This window comes from Onychomys torridus, chromosome 2, assembly GCF_903995425.1.
Source record: "Onychomys torridus chromosome 2, mOncTor1.1, whole genome shotgun sequence".
NCBI lineage: Eukaryota > Metazoa > Chordata > Mammalia > Rodentia > Cricetidae > Onychomys > Onychomys torridus.
Window position 1 is genome coordinate 113,126,221 of NC_050444.1, and position 19,177 is coordinate 113,145,397.

At 39.7% G+C, this 19,177-nt stretch overlaps 1 protein-coding gene across 2 annotated transcripts in view; it reads right to left on the reverse strand.

Annotated features, from left to right (window-relative positions):
- Positions 1-395: 395 nt before the first annotated feature.
- Positions 396-19,177, reverse strand: part of LOC118577325 (cytochrome P450 2J6) — a 31,732-nt gene continuing 12,950 nt past the window's right edge. For both annotated transcript variants that reach the window (XM_036177478.1, XM_036177479.1), the window contains 5 exons: positions 14,646-14,822; positions 12,198-12,336; positions 8,583-8,770; positions 7,061-7,199; positions 396-893 (listed from right to left, as the gene is read on the reverse strand). In XM_036177478.1, coding sequence (XP_036033371.1) covers positions 715-893; positions 7,061-7,199; positions 8,583-8,770; positions 12,198-12,336; positions 14,646-14,822 — 822 coding nt within the window. In that variant the 3' untranslated portion in view covers positions 396-714. The remainder of the gene's footprint in view (positions 894-7,060; positions 7,200-8,582; positions 8,771-12,197; positions 12,337-14,645; positions 14,823-19,177) is intronic.

The following is a 19,177-nucleotide window of genomic DNA, read 5'->3' on the forward strand; positions in this document are numbered from 1 at the left end:
AGAAACCACCAGCTTCAGCCTACAGGATGGGAATAGATTTTTACCAACTCCAAATCTGATAGAGGATTAATATCCAAAATATATAAAGAACTCTAGAAATGTGATGGAAAACAAACAAACAAACAAACTAAAAAATGGGGTACAGATCTAAATAAAAAAGTCTCAATAGAGGAAACTCAAATGACTGCTTTCCAGGACTACCTGGAGATAGAGCTGCATGTGAGGAACACATCTGTCATTTGCAAGAGTCTTCATGGCCTCTTCCTGTGGATGCAGCCAGAAACTCAGCTCTAGCCCTTATTCTCTCTTTGCACCACTTTAAGCAACACTTCAATGGGCCAGAAACAAATGCATGTCTAGGAAAGGAGGAGGGAGGCAAACAGAGGGCACACCTCTTGAGATGCGAATCGTGATGCACTTAGTATTTTTAATTCAGCAATTCATTTTCAGTACATTCTCTTTAAGGGAGGAATCATCATTCTCCTTGCAACTTTTAGATAAAAAGATACGTCATTGAGCTCATAAATTATTTGCCCACCACCAAATTAGGGGTCAACAGTCCAGAAACTTAACTCAATTTTTAGTCCAATTTCTTCAATAGTTTTTGAACCACCTGCATTCTGTGACATCATTCTCCTCTCACGTGAAAAAGATCCAGAAGCTTCAGGACATACACCATCTCTCCTGTACTCTTTTCTCTTTCCTTTTTCAGCATCACAGTCTGGGGACAGCACAGATGCGGTGACTAACTGGGGAAAGGGTCAGGCCCATTCTGAACTTCAGGCTCAGCTTCTCATTGACTGGTGGCTTGAAGGTAAACTTTTGCACAAGAGCAGTGAAGAAAATGAACAGCTCAGACCTGGCCAATTGCTCTCCCAGGCAAACTCTCTTCCCTGCAGGACAAAAGCAGAAAATGAGTCGCTTTCTCAGCTGACTTTAGTGCATGGAGGGACAGGTGTCCCCATCTTCATACTGTAAATACTGAGCTGAACTTAGACTTTATGTCCAGCTGGTTATGTCTAACTTCTTGCTGATCAGCCATTGGAGCCCCATTCAAGGTGGCATTTCCCAACCTTGGCCCAATAATATGTCCCAGACTTGTGTTTTCACTTTTCCAGCCCAGGAAATTGTCATTTTCCCCAGTTTCCTGGTTCATTGTATTGACTAATGATATGTGGAAGGTAAGACCTGGTAGTAGACATTCTTACAACTCTGGAAGCCATTGCTCTAGGTCACTTCATGTCATACACACATGCACATAGTATTTATACCTAAGTATGCATATTGACACATGTATTTGTGTCAATATTCATTTCTGTACCTACATGTCAGTCTCTCTATTGAATACCTGGGTTCACACCATTGGTCTCTGATCGTCCAGGACAACCCTAGCATGCTGCTGTTCTCTTCCTCAGTGAACATCCTCAACATGCATCTCAATAGCACTGCAGAGTTCTGCATAGTCTCTAATCCATCTTTAAGCCCACATTTGTGTAGATGTGTTTGTGCAGATGTATGCTCAAACTTTGTGTGTACGTATTTGTAGAAGTTAGTTACCAGCTGTGGGTGTTTATCCTTGTGTCATCAACCATATTTATTTATGTTTATTTATTTATTATTTTTGAAACAGTGTCATTGCTAATCAGGCTAAGTGATTTGCCAGTTAGTCCCAGGGTCTTTTTGTCCCTGGTGAGCTAGCACAAGGATTGCAAGAATATGCTGACATACACAGCTTTCTGTCAGGTTCTAGGGATCAAATCTGGACGTTATGCCATAAGACAATCAATTTACCAGCTGAACTACCATGTCAGCTACCTTAAGTAACTTGCTACTAGCTTCCTTTCTTCCTAAATATACATTTTTTAGTGGAAAAAGAAAAGGAAAAGAGAGTAAATAGTGTAAAATCCAAAACAAAACCCAAAGCCTCAGAATAGCTGTTCTAACTAAATAAAAGTTTACTGTGATGTACAACCTGGTTCTGGACAAGTACTTTTTTGAATGGCCATTGATTTCCATTTTTTCCCACTCTTCAACTTGTCAAAGGTCATTTTGGCACTACGAGTGACTGTGTAAATAACACTCATACTAGTAGCATATACAGTGTACAGAGTCTGTCCCTTGACAACGCCGACCAGTGAGAATGCTGGTGTTTCTTTTTCTTTAGTTCCTCCTTTCCTTTCCTTTCCTTTCCTTTCCTTTCCTTTCCTTTCCTTTCCTTTCCTTTCCTTTCCTTTCCTTTCCTTTCCTTTTCTCTTTTCTTGCCTCCCCCACCTCACTTGTTCTCTCTCTCTCTCTCTCTCTCTCTCTCTCTCTCTTCCTAGTAATTGCTGAATCTAGGGTCTTGCATATTCTAGAAAGTATACCTTCATTGAGCCTACACCCCTGTCTCTCTTTTAACCATTTCATTTGAGACAGAATCTCTCCAATTTTCCCAGGATTCATTTAATACTACAATTTTCAGAGTTAATTAAGGGCTAGTTTGGTAGGATGTATGGAATGTGCATAAAAAGGTGGTCTACTTTGAGTGAGCTAGAGAGGCCTGACATTTCTTGATTTACTGTGATGGAAGGTTTTAAAGACTGAAGAAGAATAGAAAACTGGAATGATTGACAAGACAAAACCTACCCCTTTAAGATGGGGAAGTTCACAATATGTCGCTTTTACTAATACATTTCTTATTGAATTAGTAAAGGGTACATCTCTTCAAGGATGCACTATCAGTGCTTTGTGTGTGTATGTGTACGTGCGTGCACGTACATGAGTGTACACACTACCTTGTGGACTGCAGTCACTCAACTGGGAAACTTGAGTGATACAACAGCATTCACCTAAGCCATGTAACTTGAATGTTTGTAGCTTTTTTTTTTTTTTTTTTCAGTTGTCATCAGGTGTTCCAAATTAGAGGTTTGGTTGACAACTGATGTACTACTGGGAAATGGTAGAAAATTAAATACATGTACCTAAGGTAGGTCTTTCAGCCATGCTCCTGATAGGATATCTGGAACCTAGAGGCATCCTCTCCTTAATTCCTGATTCCTATGAGGTAGTTGCATTCTTTCACCACACACAACAAATTCTCTGTCTCGCCTCAGGCATAGGTCACATGACCAGACTGAGACCTCTGAAACCATGAGCCAAACAAAGCTTCTTCTGAGAAGTTTTTCAGCTCAGATATTGTTTCAGTGAGGGAAAGCTGACAGACACTTTGGGCTAAAGGTTGCCTGGACCCTTTCTCTTTCATCCAAAACTAGAAAAATGACCTATTGAGTGAAATAAGAGGGTTGACCTAGGCTATCACCAATGGTCTTCAGGAACCCTGTTCTTATGTTCTCTGATGACATTTGTAAATAGAAAACCTGCCACTCTTTCCTATTATGAAACTGTTAAATTTTTTGACTCACACAGAGGAAGGCATAAAAGAGAACACTTTCATGTAAGTACAGTTTTTCATCTTTAGTGATGAGACACAGATAATAACTTTGTTTTTAGTTATCTTTTCCTAGGGAAGAAAAATCTTCCAAATACACCCTATTTTCTCAAGGTGGCTTCCTTTGAAATTTATAGAATTGGCAAGAAAAGGCAGCAGGATGGCAAAAAACTGAAACTGTGGTAAAAATTCACTTTGCTTTGGTACCTGAGCAGGTTTTTGAGGGTTGCCCATTATGTTCAGTATTACTGGTTTTTATGGAGAATTTTATTTTTCTCCATCATAAATTGAGATGAGGGTAATAAAACAGGGATAATCTTCATCTACCCTTGGTTCCACATTATGGGCACCATGACCTCTATGCTATTCTAAACAGACTGAAGTAGCTTCTTTTCCCTTGAATTGTGACTTGTTACCAGAAGGTAGAGGAAGGTTTAAGACTGGGCCTCACCAGGCCTATGTGCTCCTGTCCTCCCTCTTGGGACATGACTGTCACAATGAGAATGGACAGCCGGTTTACTGGAGGGCTAGAGATAATGTGCAAAGATGTCCGCCATTCAACTGAGATCACCGTAGACCTAGACAAGAGGAGCCAAGCTGCTGAACCAATCTGGAACCCTGTGAGCAGCAACAGGCTCTTACTTACTATGTGGTAGAGTTTGGAGTGCTTGTTATGCATCAAGATGCTAGCTGATACACAGAATATGAACTTAGGGAATCTTAAACTAGAAGGGTCCATAACTAGGGAAGCCCCTTAAATCTGCTTGTTATTTGGAGAGAACTCAACCGGGAGTGAAAACTGGGGTACTGATCTGCTACTTCTGTGTGTGTGTCGTCTAAAATAAGAACTCCTTTCTTATTTGAGGTTGACTTATTAGATGAAAGTAGACACTAATGCCTCTCCTCCATAATTACTAATAACTACAGTGCTATTGTGATTGTCTGAGATAATTTGCTTGCTAACAAAGTCAGTAATTAAGAGGGAATATTATAATTCTGAAGGAGTCTCTCTGTGTTGTTGCTTTTACTTTACAGCTGGTGCAGATGGAAGAACAGTTTAAATTGATAAACCATGAATTCCCAAGGGAAGAGGACTTTGCACTATGAAGAATAGGCATGTACTTGGGCAGCAGTAGGCCTAAAGGAACATCTTCCTAGGAAAGCTGTGGATGGGGATCTGCTCACATGTCTCTCACCAGTCTGAGGAAATACCACACAAAGCATTTGTTTGGAATATAAAATGATCATACTTCTAGACTTTTCACATTTCATGAATTGGATGCATAAACTAAAAGAATCCTAGGGTAGAATCAAACTAGACTGGCAAAAAAATAATTGTTTTTTTCTAATGATATTCTGCTATACTCATAGACTGCTGCCTTGTCCTGTTGTCATCAGAGAGGCTTCCTCCGGCAGCAGACAGGAACTCGTGAGGAGACCCACAGCCAGGTAATTATGAAGGAAGAGAGTCCAACTTAGAAGTCTCCATTGAGTCCTTCCCCTCAGAATCCAGGAAATCACACAATTATTTTAAGAGTAAGAGAAGGTGAAGGCTAGATATAAAGCAAAGAACAATCAGACTGCAACCCACAGAACCATGGAGGCTATCTATCTATCTATCTATCTATCTATCTATCTATCTATCTATCTATCTATCCAGCCTGGGAGACCTAGGATGACTGTGGCTTATAATAAGTTTTGGTTTTACTCAATTACTGAGCAAGCTTCAATGAAACATTTCACTATTAGGACAAGAATTTATACTGTATCAAGGTGATAATAGAAAAAAATTAATTAATTACTTAATTAAAAAATAAAAAGAAAAGAAAAATTTGAACTATTTAAAAAAGAGAGAGAGAAGGTGAAGGACACCAGGAGCTCATGGCCCACCAAATCAACTACGCAGGGCTCATATGGACTCACAGAGACTGAAATGGAAAGCAAAGGGCCTGCATGGGGTCTGCACCAGGGCCTCTGTATAGATGGTATAGCCAACAGCTTGGTGTTTTTGCGGGACTCCGAACAATGGAAGTAGGTGTATCTCTGACTCTTTTGTCTGCTCTTGAGACTCCTTTCCTATTGTGTTGCCTTGTCCAGCCTCAATATGAGGGCTTTTGCTTTGTCATATTGTATCTTGTTTTGTCCTCTGTGGCCATTGTCTCTTGGAGACCTGCTCTTTTCTGAAGGAGAAAAGGATGGGGAGTGGATCTTGGGAAAAGGGGTAATGGAGAGGAGCTGGGAGGAGTGGAGGGAGGGAAAACTGTGGTCAGGATGTATTGTATAAGAGGAAAATCTATTTTCAGCAAAAAAAAAAAAGGAAAAGAATAGTTGAATAAGTGAAATGTGTAGCTGAAGACTGGACAGAGTCCCTATATTTTATCAGCTCCCCTATTAAAGTGAGTTGTGAACAGTGAACAAACGGACAGACAATCCCAGATGGAAAGACCAAGAGGTCAGAACTGGTCCTGCCAGATATACCCAGGGCAGCCCAGCCCCCCAAAACACTGGCTCTGAATCCATACTGGCATGAGTGAAATTCAGGCTTCCCTCTCGGCCCAAGCCTCGGTGTCATGAGAAGTAACACTGCCTCAGATAATCAAGCAAATCTGATCATGTCCAGCATTGCAGTGTGGCTTCTGTGCAGCATTCAGTCACCTTCTGGAGACAGTGTTTGGAAGCACGAGCTTCAGTGGGAGAAAATCTGGTGGACACTGAGCTCTAGCTGCAGCACACTTGGCTAGATCTGTGTCCTTACCTCTGCAGTGATGACTAATTTCAACTGGAAAGGCTGCAGGGGGACACATGCTCCAAGGGGCAGCTCTGCTTCATCTTCTTTCCCACTACTCTCCTGCTCTCATTTGTATGCTGGACATAGATGCTCAGTACGTATTTATGGAACCAAGGAACTGCAGAATTATTTGAAAATACATATGCAAAGCATAGAAGCCAATAACTACAATACACTAGGGCATTTTGTTACTGGTTCAACAAATGTATGACTACAAGTGTTTATTCATAACTGGCTGGCTGGGAAACACTAGTGATAGGGTCATCCCTCTATCTCCTTCCCTGACCACCAAGTTGCAGAGCACCAATACATCTAACTAGATTTTTTCAGAGCACAGTTAAAATTATAAAAGATAAAACACTTACCTATTCAAGGGGTTCCTGGATAAGACAGAACTCAATCCAGTTAAGTAAATGCTATTTACAATTATCGTTTCCTGTGTCCATTGTTTTGAGTAGGCAACCACTTTGCCATTTCTCCTCACCATTGCATTTCAACTCCATTTCCCTGTGAGAGTGCATCCCTTAAAAATAACTTGGAACACTGGAAAATCTTATGAAGGTGTCACATATCCACCTTAGTGAAGAGGGGACAGAGTATAGGTCTCTACTGTTAGTGCTTGGGAAACAATGAAGGCATCTGAAACACCTAAGGCAAGAGAGGGTGAGAATAAGGTGGGTCTGAAGTAGCGCCAAGGCCAGGAAATGCAGGATTGCAACCAAAAGCAAAAATGGAGTCACATTGGGCCATCTGGAGATGTTTTCATTAAAGCAGAGGACAATAGGAAACGAGAGAAGGGAATGGCTATGGGGGAGCTCTGAATTCTCCTGCTTATCACAACTTACCCATTGAGAATGGCAGAAAGGATTCTCTCTTCTTAAATTGCCCATTCTCCAAAAAGTGCTCTGGATTGAAGGTTTCTGGGGTGGCCCACTCTTTGGGGTCCCTGTGTAGTGCAGTTAGGTTGGTTAGAAGCATGGTACCCTAGAAATGACAGCAAAGAGTCAAGGCTTGATATATGTACTAGCCCTGCAAGGTATAGAGGTAGACAGCTCTTGGGCTCTCTTGCATGACTCTCCCTGTTTAGTACCTCTCCTTTGCCTAGATAGCTTTACAATGACTGTAAGTGCCTTCCAGGGTCTTTCCATTCATTAAGTTGCTCTTTATGCTGAACACAAGTCTATAGGAAGAAGTCTGTACAGTTCTAGGGAGAGACATTTTAGCAACCAAAGAAGAATAATGAGGCAGGAAGGAATAAAGACCAACTCAGCTGTTTCCTACAGTGAGGACCTTGGCAGGTCTATGAAAGGAAATGATGAGTCTTTTATCTGTGCTTTTCCATTCTTAGCCCTGAGTATGGAGGACTCTGAACCCAGTCTTCAGGGTTAGGAGCACATCAAAGAAGCAGAGTAAGCAAGCCCAGTCTATCAGGCTCCCTGACATAGTGCCTGGACTCCCCAGAGCGTGTCTTTACCTCACACTGGCTCACCCACTCTATCAGTGACTTTATCCATTCTTCCAATATCTCTTGATTTTGTCATGTCCATTCTAAATTCCAAGAACCACCTTAGGGCAGTTTGCCCCCTTGCTATCTTAGACCCACATCTGCAGCACAGCTAACAGTGGAGGTATGCCATGAACATGATTACACATCATTTTCATTACATACTCTGTAGTATATTTGCATCATCTTATGCTAGTGTCTGTGAAGACATTTACAGAGATAATGAACCTATGGTAGCTGATCTTCCCTGGCTGTATATAGCGCCATCCTAGAGGCTGACGATCTGTATGAAACAAAAAAGATGGAAGTAGGGGCAAAAACACCTCCTGTAGGCTGTCTCTCTGTTTCCTGGCCACCATTATGTGATTTGATTGTTTCTTTCATCCATTCTTTCCAGGCTGAACGAAAATCTTGGGTATTTTGTCACAGCCAAGAAAGTTTTGACTTCTGATAATCCATGGTGAAAAGAAAAGCAGAAGGGACTGTAACTATTTGGGGGCATGGAGGGTGTAAGTTTCAGGAAACCCTGTGCAGCCCCTTGGTCTTGAAAGCTGCTTCCTCAAGCAGCACCTAGCAGAGAACTGCTGACTGTTGCGAGCCCACATTAGCATAGGAAGATGCTAAGATGCCTTTAGCAAATAAAGCCAGGTTTTATCTACATGCATTTGACCAAGAAGTCTTCTTTCCTCATTATATCTGTAAATTTCTGTTTAGATGCATAGGGGAAGACTAGTATTTTAGCAGGTATACTATCTTTCTGCACAATTTAAATGATCTCGAGACAGGAATCTATGCCATCTTTAGGTTCTTAGGATGATGTAAAAAATGGACTAAGCTATCTGAGCCTGGGAGGGCATAGTTACCTTTGGCAAGTGGAATCCATGCAAATTGGTGTCCATTGCTACTTCCCTGGGAACATTCAAGGGAACAATGTTGCCCATCCTCTGCACCTCATGGATGACAGCATTGGTATAGGGCATGGACTCTCGGTCGGCCAGGCTTGCTTGTCTCTTTTGGCCGATCACTGTGTCAATCTCAGCCTGCACTTTTTCTGAAAGAAAACAGGAAATCTTATTAATTTTCAAATTTAATTATTTCTTCTAACAATACAGAAGTTGTCTTTGAGATCTTACCTGCTTTTATTTCATTTTAGTGACCTAGCAGTAAAGAAGTTTCTTTACGTCTTTAAAGGATTGATTTAAAATAAAAATCACCAATTCTGTGATTTTCTCTGAGCCTACAACATAATCCTAATTTTCCTGAACTGAATAGCTATGATCAGCATGGTATCTCAGAGCAGTACCTAGTACAGTACGAGTAAGTTCCTTTCACAAAGCAGATTATAAACAACTCACATTCGTGTTTCATAGTCTTAGAGCCTGGGGATGCTAAGAGCAGGGCACCAAGACATTTCTCATCTGCTAGGAACAATTTTCCATCTCATAGATGAGAAAGTTTCACTAGGTCCTCATGTCATAGGGAAAAAGCAGTCTCTCTAGTACTTTTTTTAAAAAAAGGTAATGCTTTTTAGAACAGTGTATTTCTGTCAGGTGAAGGCGTCTCATGGCACAGGAGTGGAAATCAGAGGACAGCTGTGGGAGTTTGTTGTCTTCTGCTATGTGGGTTTTGAGAACTGTCCTCATGACAAATGGCTAGGTGGCAATAGTCTTTAGCTCTTGAGCTGTCTCCCTGCTTCTCTGCTACCTCTTTTAAAGGCAATAATTCCCTTCATAGGACTAATCACCTCCAAACACCATACCGCCAGTAATTAAGTTGCAACAAGTGGATTCATAGAAGATTCGTGAACATTCAGACCACAGCACATCTGTAGACTCTAATTTCTGGAGGAGATACATTAGCATGGACAGTTGATAGCAAGAAGTTGCTGCACAACATTGCTCTTGAAATCCTTTAGAATTCAGTTTCATATCTGATTAATGAGAATAACTGTGCCTTATCTTAAGGATGTTTTGAAATATATATGAACAGATAGAAGCATAAGAATAAATGATAATGGTTGTTACCTGTCTTCAAATATGCTAATAGAGATTAAACAGTTATCCAGCTAAAACTAATATTCCTGGATTCCTTTGTCAGTAAATGCCCATGACAAAATTCTGCCAAGTAAAATACAACTAGACAGCCAGTCATGGTGGCTCACTCCCTTTACTCCTGCACTAGGAAGGCCAAGGCAGGCAGATCTTTGAGTTCAAGGACATCTTGGTTTATGGAGTGAATTCCAGGATAACCTGGGCTACACAGAGAAACCTTTTCTTGAAAAACCAAAACAAAACAAAACAAAAAAGACCAAAAATTTCAAATAAACATGAGTTTCATCTTTGGAGAAAGGCCTGTTAAGATGGTGTCTGCTTCCTTCCTTCTCTTCCCTTCCAGGGGGAAGGAGTCCTCAGGGTGCCCACTCACACAGAGCTGAACTTCACTTTAGTTTCAACTCAGCAACAATTTAAGGGGAATTTGTAACAACAAGCCTATTACAAGGTCCTGCTTAGAGAGAGAGAGAGAGAGAGAGAGAGAGAGAGAGAGATGAATGTGTATCACTTGCACTATTGTCTATATAAAAATTAATTTGAGGTAACATATATTTAACATAAAACTCATCACAATAACAACTTCAGGGGTATGTTCTTTATATGCAGGCAAATAACCTCCAACTTGTGTCAGTCCAGCTTCAGGCTCTCAAGATTTTTGACTAGTGTTGTGTGCCACAACACTAGTACAGTTCAATAATGTTCAATAATGTTAAGTGTGTTCTTATTGTTGTACAAGCAATGGCCAGAAGTTTTTTGTTCTTTCAAAACTGAAACTCTGGGACATTAAACAATTTCAGGATCTACCCTATTCCATTCAGTCATCTTTGTATAGAGATTTAACTATTCAACATAGCTCATTTGAATTGGATAGGACAGTTCATGTGATTTTGTGGTTGGTTATTTAATTTAGCACAGTGTCCTGATAGCTCATCCATTGCTCAGCACCATCAGAACTTGGTTCCCTCCAGCTGAAGAGCTTCTTTAGCTCATGCATCTATTTGTGGCCAGGGAACAGTCTAGCCAGTCCTATCTCTTGACTATTATGCACACTGCAAAATGAATGTGTGTAAGTCTTCATGTAAATCTATTGATATTTTGAAGCCATTATTCTAGAGGTCAACTTTGTATTCTAACTCAGTAGCTTTAAAGCTTAAAAAGATTATTCTTCAGGTGCATATGTATTTTAATTGAAACTTAAGATGCATATACATAAATAGAGGTACATACATGCATTTTGAATTAATAAAGAAAATTATTTGGGCATGGAGGATAGCTCAGTCAGTAAAGGGATTGCCATGCAAGCTTGAGGACCAGAGTCAGATTCTTATACTTCATGTAAAAAAGCTGGGTGTGGTGACATGTACTTCTAATCCCAGGGCACCATAGGAGGTGGTGGCAGATAGATCCCTGGGGATAAGTGGCTAGAGAGTGTAGTTCCAGGTGAATGAGAGACGCTGTCTCAAAAAGTGAGTGGTTCCTGAGGAATGATACTTGCTGCTGTGCAATGGTTTTCACAGGTACACACACACATACACACATACACACACACACACACACACACACACACGGGGGGGGGTGATAATTGTGTAAACAAAATGGGAAGCACTCTGATTTTCTCTATTCAAATTTCATCTTAAGGCAAAAGCCCTTGGCCTGTATCTACTAAACTGATTTTATACCTCATGAATAACTGTTACCCACAATTTGAAAAAGCAAAAAACAACAACAAAAACAGTGTTCTACAATAGGAAAATGTTCCTATCCTCAAATTGTTAACCTTTTCTAGAATCTGAAGGAATAAAAATGATAGGATGGACTACTCTCCCTGATGAATTCCAGTCAGTGGAGACAGGAAAAATGTATCAAGCACAGTCACGGAGGAACATCTGGTCACCTCTGGAGGAAAATGACAGTAATTCCCCAGTCATCAAATTTGTGGATGAATTTGAGATGACTTAGGGAGTGAGGACCTGAAAAGATTCTTCTACAATGGGTAAAAATTGTGATAGAACACTCTTGAGATAATGGCTTAGAGGCAAGAATAAGAAGAATAAGGACAGGGCCAAGAGAGGACACGGGATATAGGAGGGGCACCATACAGTGTGGATGGGGTTCAGGCTGAAAAGGCTGAAAGGTGACATCACAGTGCATGAAACACCAGAATAAAGAGTTTGGACAGAATTCAGAGTAAAATGGGAAGGCCTACTGAAAGGGAAGAAGGACAGGAATGGATGCACTTTGTAAATGTCTGCACTCTTGGGACCAATCTCAATCCTGACAAAACATGTAGAGTACATGCCTATTCCCCTGTGCACATTGGCTCACACCTATTCCCCTTTTCCCACCCCACCATGCTCTCTTCTGGCCCTATACAAGGCATAGCTCTTAGAAATCTGCTTTGCCCAGGTGTATTCACTATGTGCTCACCTTGGACTTCTGGGTAGAGGGCCATGTAGAGCAGAGCCCAGCGCAGAGTCGTAGATGTTGTCTCTGTTCCAGCAAAAAAGAGGTCCAGAGTGCTGCAGATGAGGTTTTCTTCATTGAAACTTGTAGTCTTGTCTGGGTACTGGAAAAGAAAGTGTGTACTTGTTTAGTCAGATGGTTTTTGATGATCTCAACACACTTGTTCTGACTCTGCAGAACGAATTTGGAAGCAGTCATTTAAAGTGATATTCCCTTTGACCTCCTCAGCCAGTAGCTATATCATGAGCAATATCATCCCCCTGGTGCAAGGAGATTGACATATAAGATCTTCTTCACCCTGGGGAATGAGTTCAGAAGGACTCATTTGAAATGATATTACTTTGCTCTCCTTAGGAAGCATTTTCCTGCTCGATGTCCTGGAAGATGACCAAAAACAGCTGTTGCTTGGGTGGATGAATATCAACAATTTTCTTGTGCCTATGTTTTTAGAAAAGCTTTTAGCAAGATGGGAACAGAGCAAAATAAACACACACACATATATATGGCTTCCAGTATCAGCCATATCACTAACACATTATATAAGAGGATCACTTCATGTTTATCTGTTTCAGTTTATATGAAGAGAACAACATACATTTTTTAACATGTCATATCAACTGTAGAAGATACAACAGACACATATAAAATACTCCACAAATGTTTTTTTTTGCTAATCCCAGAAGGAATCAAGTGAATTTTGTGTTCATTGATTCTTTGATCTCCCCATCAATCCTTCATAGGTAAAACCTTGCTGATTCCATCAACTATTCTTGGAATATAATTCCACTTTACTTACTTTCTCTATAAACATCTTTGTTTATATTACTCATAATGTTGATGGTCTCAAACCTACACTCCATATAGTGAATAATTTACCCCCTTTTTCTCTAGGGATAAAATGTTGCTTCTATTGATACTATGCCAGCAAGATGAACTATAATAGCACAAAAAGAAATTTACTACTGTGCCCCTAGGCATAAAAGGAATTCATAATCTAATGTCTCAAAGCTCATAGGAAGGATTCAGTGATGTCTATTTGCCAGGAGTCAATTGAGTTCAGAGCATTAACAATATTGTTATAATTTGAATCTATACTGATCCCTACAGGCTCAAATTTTGAATATTTGGTTCCTAGCTGCTGGGAATATTTTAGGACGTTCTGGAACATTAGCAGATGGGGCCCAAGTGGAGGAAGTTAGTTACTAGAAGTGGAATTCCTGTGGCTGTATCCAAGTCCTGGGTCCGGGCTAGCTTCTGCTTCCTTATCTACCATAACATAAACAGGCTCCACCACACCCTTTTCCCATTCATTCTTTTTCATGATGAACCAATGCCCCTTGAAAATATGCAACAAAATAAACACTCAACATCTTAAATTGTTTCTGTCTGTTGTTGTCACAAGATGCAAAAGTATCAAATACATCCATTGAAGTGCTTTCTGTCTGCTTGTGTATGATTGGATGGTATTTATAAGAAATCATGGGAAGGCAGATGCCCCACACAGACCTTGAAGTTAAACTCTAGTCATCAGTTGAACTTTGCCTGTGTCTTGCAGTTGGAGCTGAGAGCAAGTGAATAATTGGCCTTAGATCAACTCATCAGAAACAGAGCTCTGACATTTAATTGCTACTTTTACTTTGTCTAAAATTCCTTCATAAATAAAGGGTAAATAAAGGGTAAAAGGCAAGGAGGGGGTATGAAAGGGAAGTATCTGCCATTTACAGGCAGGGAACCCTTTATTTCTAATGACACTCTTGAGTTAATATTAGTAATTTTCACTCACATGGGGTATGTGATGCATTGATACATAAGGATGTCTGTCTTTGTTTTTGGAACATTCATATGCTACTTAATAATCTAAAATATACTCTGCTGTGAAAAGAATACTGATTAATTTGAAAGGGGACAATTATCTTGAACTATCTTTATGAGAAGGTGCTTGAGGATCACAACCAAATAGATCAGAGGAAAAGAGAGGCTACAGTTTGGGCATTGAAATAGAAACCACAGCAAAAGATATCAATGCCCTCATAGCCAGATATAGTGGTGCTTGTCTTTAATCCCAGAACTCAAGAGGCAGAGGCAGGTGGATCTCTGTGATTTGAGGCCAGCCTGGTCTACAGAGCGAGTTCCAAGACAGCCAGGGCTACACAAAGAAACTTTGTCTTGAAGAACAAACAAACAAACATGCTATCAGCTCTAGGAGCTTGGAAAGACAGGGTCATATAGTTTCCACGGTCTTTAAAAGGACCCTGTGTGGCTAACAGGCAGAAAAGATAATGAGCACTGTAAGAGAATAAAGCTGTGTCATGTTAAAGCACTAATGGTGTGGCAGCCTGCTGCATGAGCATTTGAAAACGACTAAGCCACTACATTGACTTTAAGAAGAAGAGGCAGTGACATCTTCCCCACCTTTGTCATTTCCTTGAGGAAAGCATCAATGAAGTCTCTCGGCTCATCGGGGTCCCAGTCCTTGCGGTGATTGTCAATAATATCAGAAACAAACAATTTCAGTTTTTCCCAGTTTCTGAAAACTGTTTGGTGTGGTCCAGGAAGATATTTCATTATCCATGGAAAAATGTTGTAGAGCTGATAGGGAAAAGTAAGACAGTCATGGAGATGCCATGGTGCCACTTTACAATGTTTTAAGATACAGTCTTGTCTTTCCCTTTGTTTCTTACTGTGAAATTGTGGGGTCAGCTTCTGTTTTCCTTTCATCTACCTGAAAAACATTTCAGCTCTTCCAGGCAAAGTATACTGAGCTTCAGACCACTTCTTTTTTTTTTTTTTTTTCTTCCGAGACAGGGTTTCTCTGTGTATCTTTGTGCCTTTCCTGGAACTCGCTTTGGAGACCAGGCTGGCCTCGAACTCACAAAGATCCACCTGGCTCTGCCTCCAGAGTGCTGGGATTAAAGGCATGTGCCACCACCACCAGGCAAGACCACTTCTTACTAGCCCAACTGCCTGTTACCTGATACACAACACCATCTCTTTCTAGATGTTGGGCTAGCATTCAACACTTTTATTGATTACATTATCAATGCCTTTATAACTTATTTTGCATATAGTTTCCAGAAAGAATATTCATCAATGTGATCACATGCCTGACTCTGTGACTTTCAATATTCAAGGACTGTCCATAGACGGAGAGTCAGACATGGTGCTTTTTACCTATAAGTCCCAGCAAGATGGAACCCCCAGATCTTCATCATTGTCCCAGTTTCTCTAAACACTTCAACAACAGCAACCTTTGAGATCAAACTAAGGACATTTCTGTGTTAGGCCCTAGTAGGTGTCATTCATTGTGTCTAAAAAGTGTCCCTGAAATCGTTATAACCTTGCCCTTCACTTCATTAAGGCAGTGGTCAAGTCTCCTTGGATCCTTTGCCTGATTATTCTTAAGTGACAGGCTTTTTTTCACCTTTCAAGTTCTCTGTCATGACTTACTTTCCCTCGGGGAAATTGCCAATAACATGTATTGTGCAGGTAACTGTACACCCTGGTGTCTCCACCGTGATTTAATCCCCATATGGTAATACTGCAATCTTAACTGAAGTAAAGTGTATGTTTAATGATGTTTTAATAAAATTTGTAGTGAACAGATAGCATAACACAATGTCAAATCAATAAGATTAAGAATCAGACAGACATGGGTGTGATTTTTACATCTGCTACCTCCTCCGGAGTATAAGTTGTAGCAGTTATAATAACAATATTAATAATGTTAGTATTATTAAAAAGTAGTATTGATAATTCACAGCATGCTAATGGGGCCTGTATCTGAACACTGAATGGCATGAGACACACAAAGCATTTCACAGAAGTCTGGTGGACTACTATCTATATTTGTTTGCACAACTCTGTATCTGCTTGCAGACATCATTTTGCATCATTTTATATGTAGAAGAGCATAATGAAAAATAAAAGGACTTTTGCAGTTGTGTATCACAGCACCTGATGCAATCTATCATTCTAAGAATGTTTATTATCATTCTCTGCGATCTCTTTGCTCCCTCCTAAGATTTTTTTCTCCTTGATACCTACACCTAGAAGTGAGCCTGGCACTCACTGTACTCCCCTGACTTCCTCAGCTCTGTTTACTGGAAGGAAAACAGTGGAACGGCTGGGCTTTGAACGTCCATGGCTAAGAGTCAAAACACAGAAATAGTGTAGACAGTAAGTGCAAATGATCTCATTCTTTATGCCTATATTCATTCCTATAAGTCATGATAATGAATTCCTCAGTTTGTAGTGAGGGCATCCCTGAACTTGAGGAGAAAATGGTTGTGGGGATAAGTGATAATAAATCCACTTTTGGGTGCATTATAGAGAACTCGATATATAGAAACAGAAGGTCTTAAAGAGAAAATGAGCTTTTGAAGAACTAGTATCTGTGTTTCAAATTCATTCTCCCTGGAACCATTATGTACCCAAAGCATGGCAAATTTAAAACACCCACAACTGCTATCTCCACACACTCCAGAAGAGATGCCGAAGAGAGAGGAAGGAAAGCACTGAAACACAGAAATAGTGAAATATAAGCCAGGAGGATGCCACTAAAAATCACAATCTCCTGAACTAATGAACTCAAAGATACTGAAACTAATACAACGCTACATAAAAGTTACAAAAGTTTTCTAGTAAAAAATGATCTGTGACTTGGAGGACATAAGCAAGTCAATGAATTCAATAAAGGAGCTCGAAGAAAGTCAACAATAGAAAGGGCAAAGTCAGCAAAATGGAAGACACCATGTAGCTAGGGAACTAAAGTTTTGATAAAAAATGGAAATGTTGAAAATTAATAGCTCAAGTGAGTCAAAACCACATGGTAAAAACCATTACACATAAACTAAACTACACAGAAGACTATCAGGAAGGGAGCACAATGATGAGGACACATTTCATTTAAACGTCTATTAGGGAAAATAATGAGCATGTCCACAGTGTCTAAGAACTCAGAGTTATCATCAGAAACTAGATCTAAGTAGCCACAGGATCCCAGGATCCCAGATAAGAAACCAAGGATCTGGGATAAACAATCAGTATATAGAGAATCAATTCAATGCATTTATAGCAGACATTTCCTCAAATCTAGGGAAAGAAATAGATTTTCAAATACAAGAGTTATTTAGACCCTTAAATAAACAGACCAGAGAAAAGTGCCTCTGTGATATGTTAAAGATGCCAAAAAAAAAAACCCTGTAAGGAAATAATCAACTCACATGCAAAGTCATAAAAATTAGAGTTTAAAATTGCTCATCATCAATCCTCAAGCTAAGAAAGCTTGAGATGGCACAGTTTATTCTCTGAAAGTTAGTAATTGTCAACCATGAATCCTATATTCAGAATTGCTATCTTTTAAAATTGATGAAGGAACAAGGCTATTTCAGGAAAAGTGCACACCAAGGCAATTCAGGAGCACTAAGCCAGCAATACCCAAGGTGATTAATGCAGTGTTACACACAAAAGTAAAAGAATCCCAATTATGAGAGCACAGGAAAAAATAAATTTCATGTGCAGAATGGTTGAGCAAATGCGAGCTAGGGAAGAATCCATTGTGTCTAATCCAGAAACAAGCAACCTTTAGTAGTAATAGGGAAGAAAGTAAAGTATAAGTAATCTAGCCAAGTAGTTATTTGGCATGGTTCAATAATCATCTTAAATGTAAAAGGCTCCAACAAACCAAAAGGAGACAAAGACTTGCTGACCAAATTCAAAACCTAGGTCAAAGTTTGTGTTGTCTCTATGAAATACATCTTACTGGTAAAGATAACAACAAATTTAGAATCAAAGAAAGGGAAACAATTTCTGATACCTTATAAAACAGATTTTAAATCCAAAGAGTAGGAAATAATAATGATATTACTTAAAGGGAACAATTAAGAAATCATAACAATAGTAAATGAAAAGGTGTACATACAAGTGCAAGCGTGCGTGTGCAAACACACACACACACACACACACACACACACACACACACACATTCTTTTACATTCCTGGTACACACATGATGGAAGGAGAGAGCGTACTCCTGAAAGTTATTCTCTGACTTGTGTGCACCCACAAACATAAACAATGTATACATGTGCATGTATACACACTAAATAAAATGTCATTAAAATGTTTTTAAAACACATAAACATACACATATACACATCCTCAAACGTGTACACCCCAAGGTAGGAAAGGGAACTACTGCAGCGGGCCTACCAGAAGGAAAATCAGTCAGATAAAAACAAGCACTGTGGCTAATTTCACCCTACAACTGTCTTCCATATTCAGGGGTGTGGCTGACCGACCAACAAGCTGTGGAGAGTATTTGAGTGGCTATAAGAAAAAGATATGAAAAATGGGGCACAGTTGGAGGTGACATGTGAGTCTTAAAGGTTTATAATTTCTAGCATTAGATGATAACATTGTGTTGATGGGTATGGAGACAGTGCACACTTCTGAGTCTTTTGTTATCTTATTTGTCCAGATGCAAACATAAAACAAATGAGTGTGTCACATGGAATAATTATTCATAACACCCTAAACCTAGGAACAACTTGGGATAAAACAACAACACATTCAGCCAGTATACTGCTAGTCTACAGATAACAAGGAACAGTGTACAAAGATGAATCTCAAAAAAAGGTGATGTGCTAGGAAGTTCCTTCAGAAGGTGACTCTGAGGCAGAAAGAAAGTGGCATGGGAAAAGAGTCCAAGTCAACAATAACATCTCCCTTCTCCAAAAGATACCATCATTCCCATATGCATATATATAGACCAATATAAATATTAAAATAGTCCAAATAAGTGTTAGAAATCTTTTCTATATATTGTTTCTTATATTAACAAAAAATCAATGTTAAGAGGTGAATTTGAAATATATTTAGATCAAACTCAATATTTAAAATATTACATATTAGCTTTAAAATGCCTTACTCTGTAAAGATACACA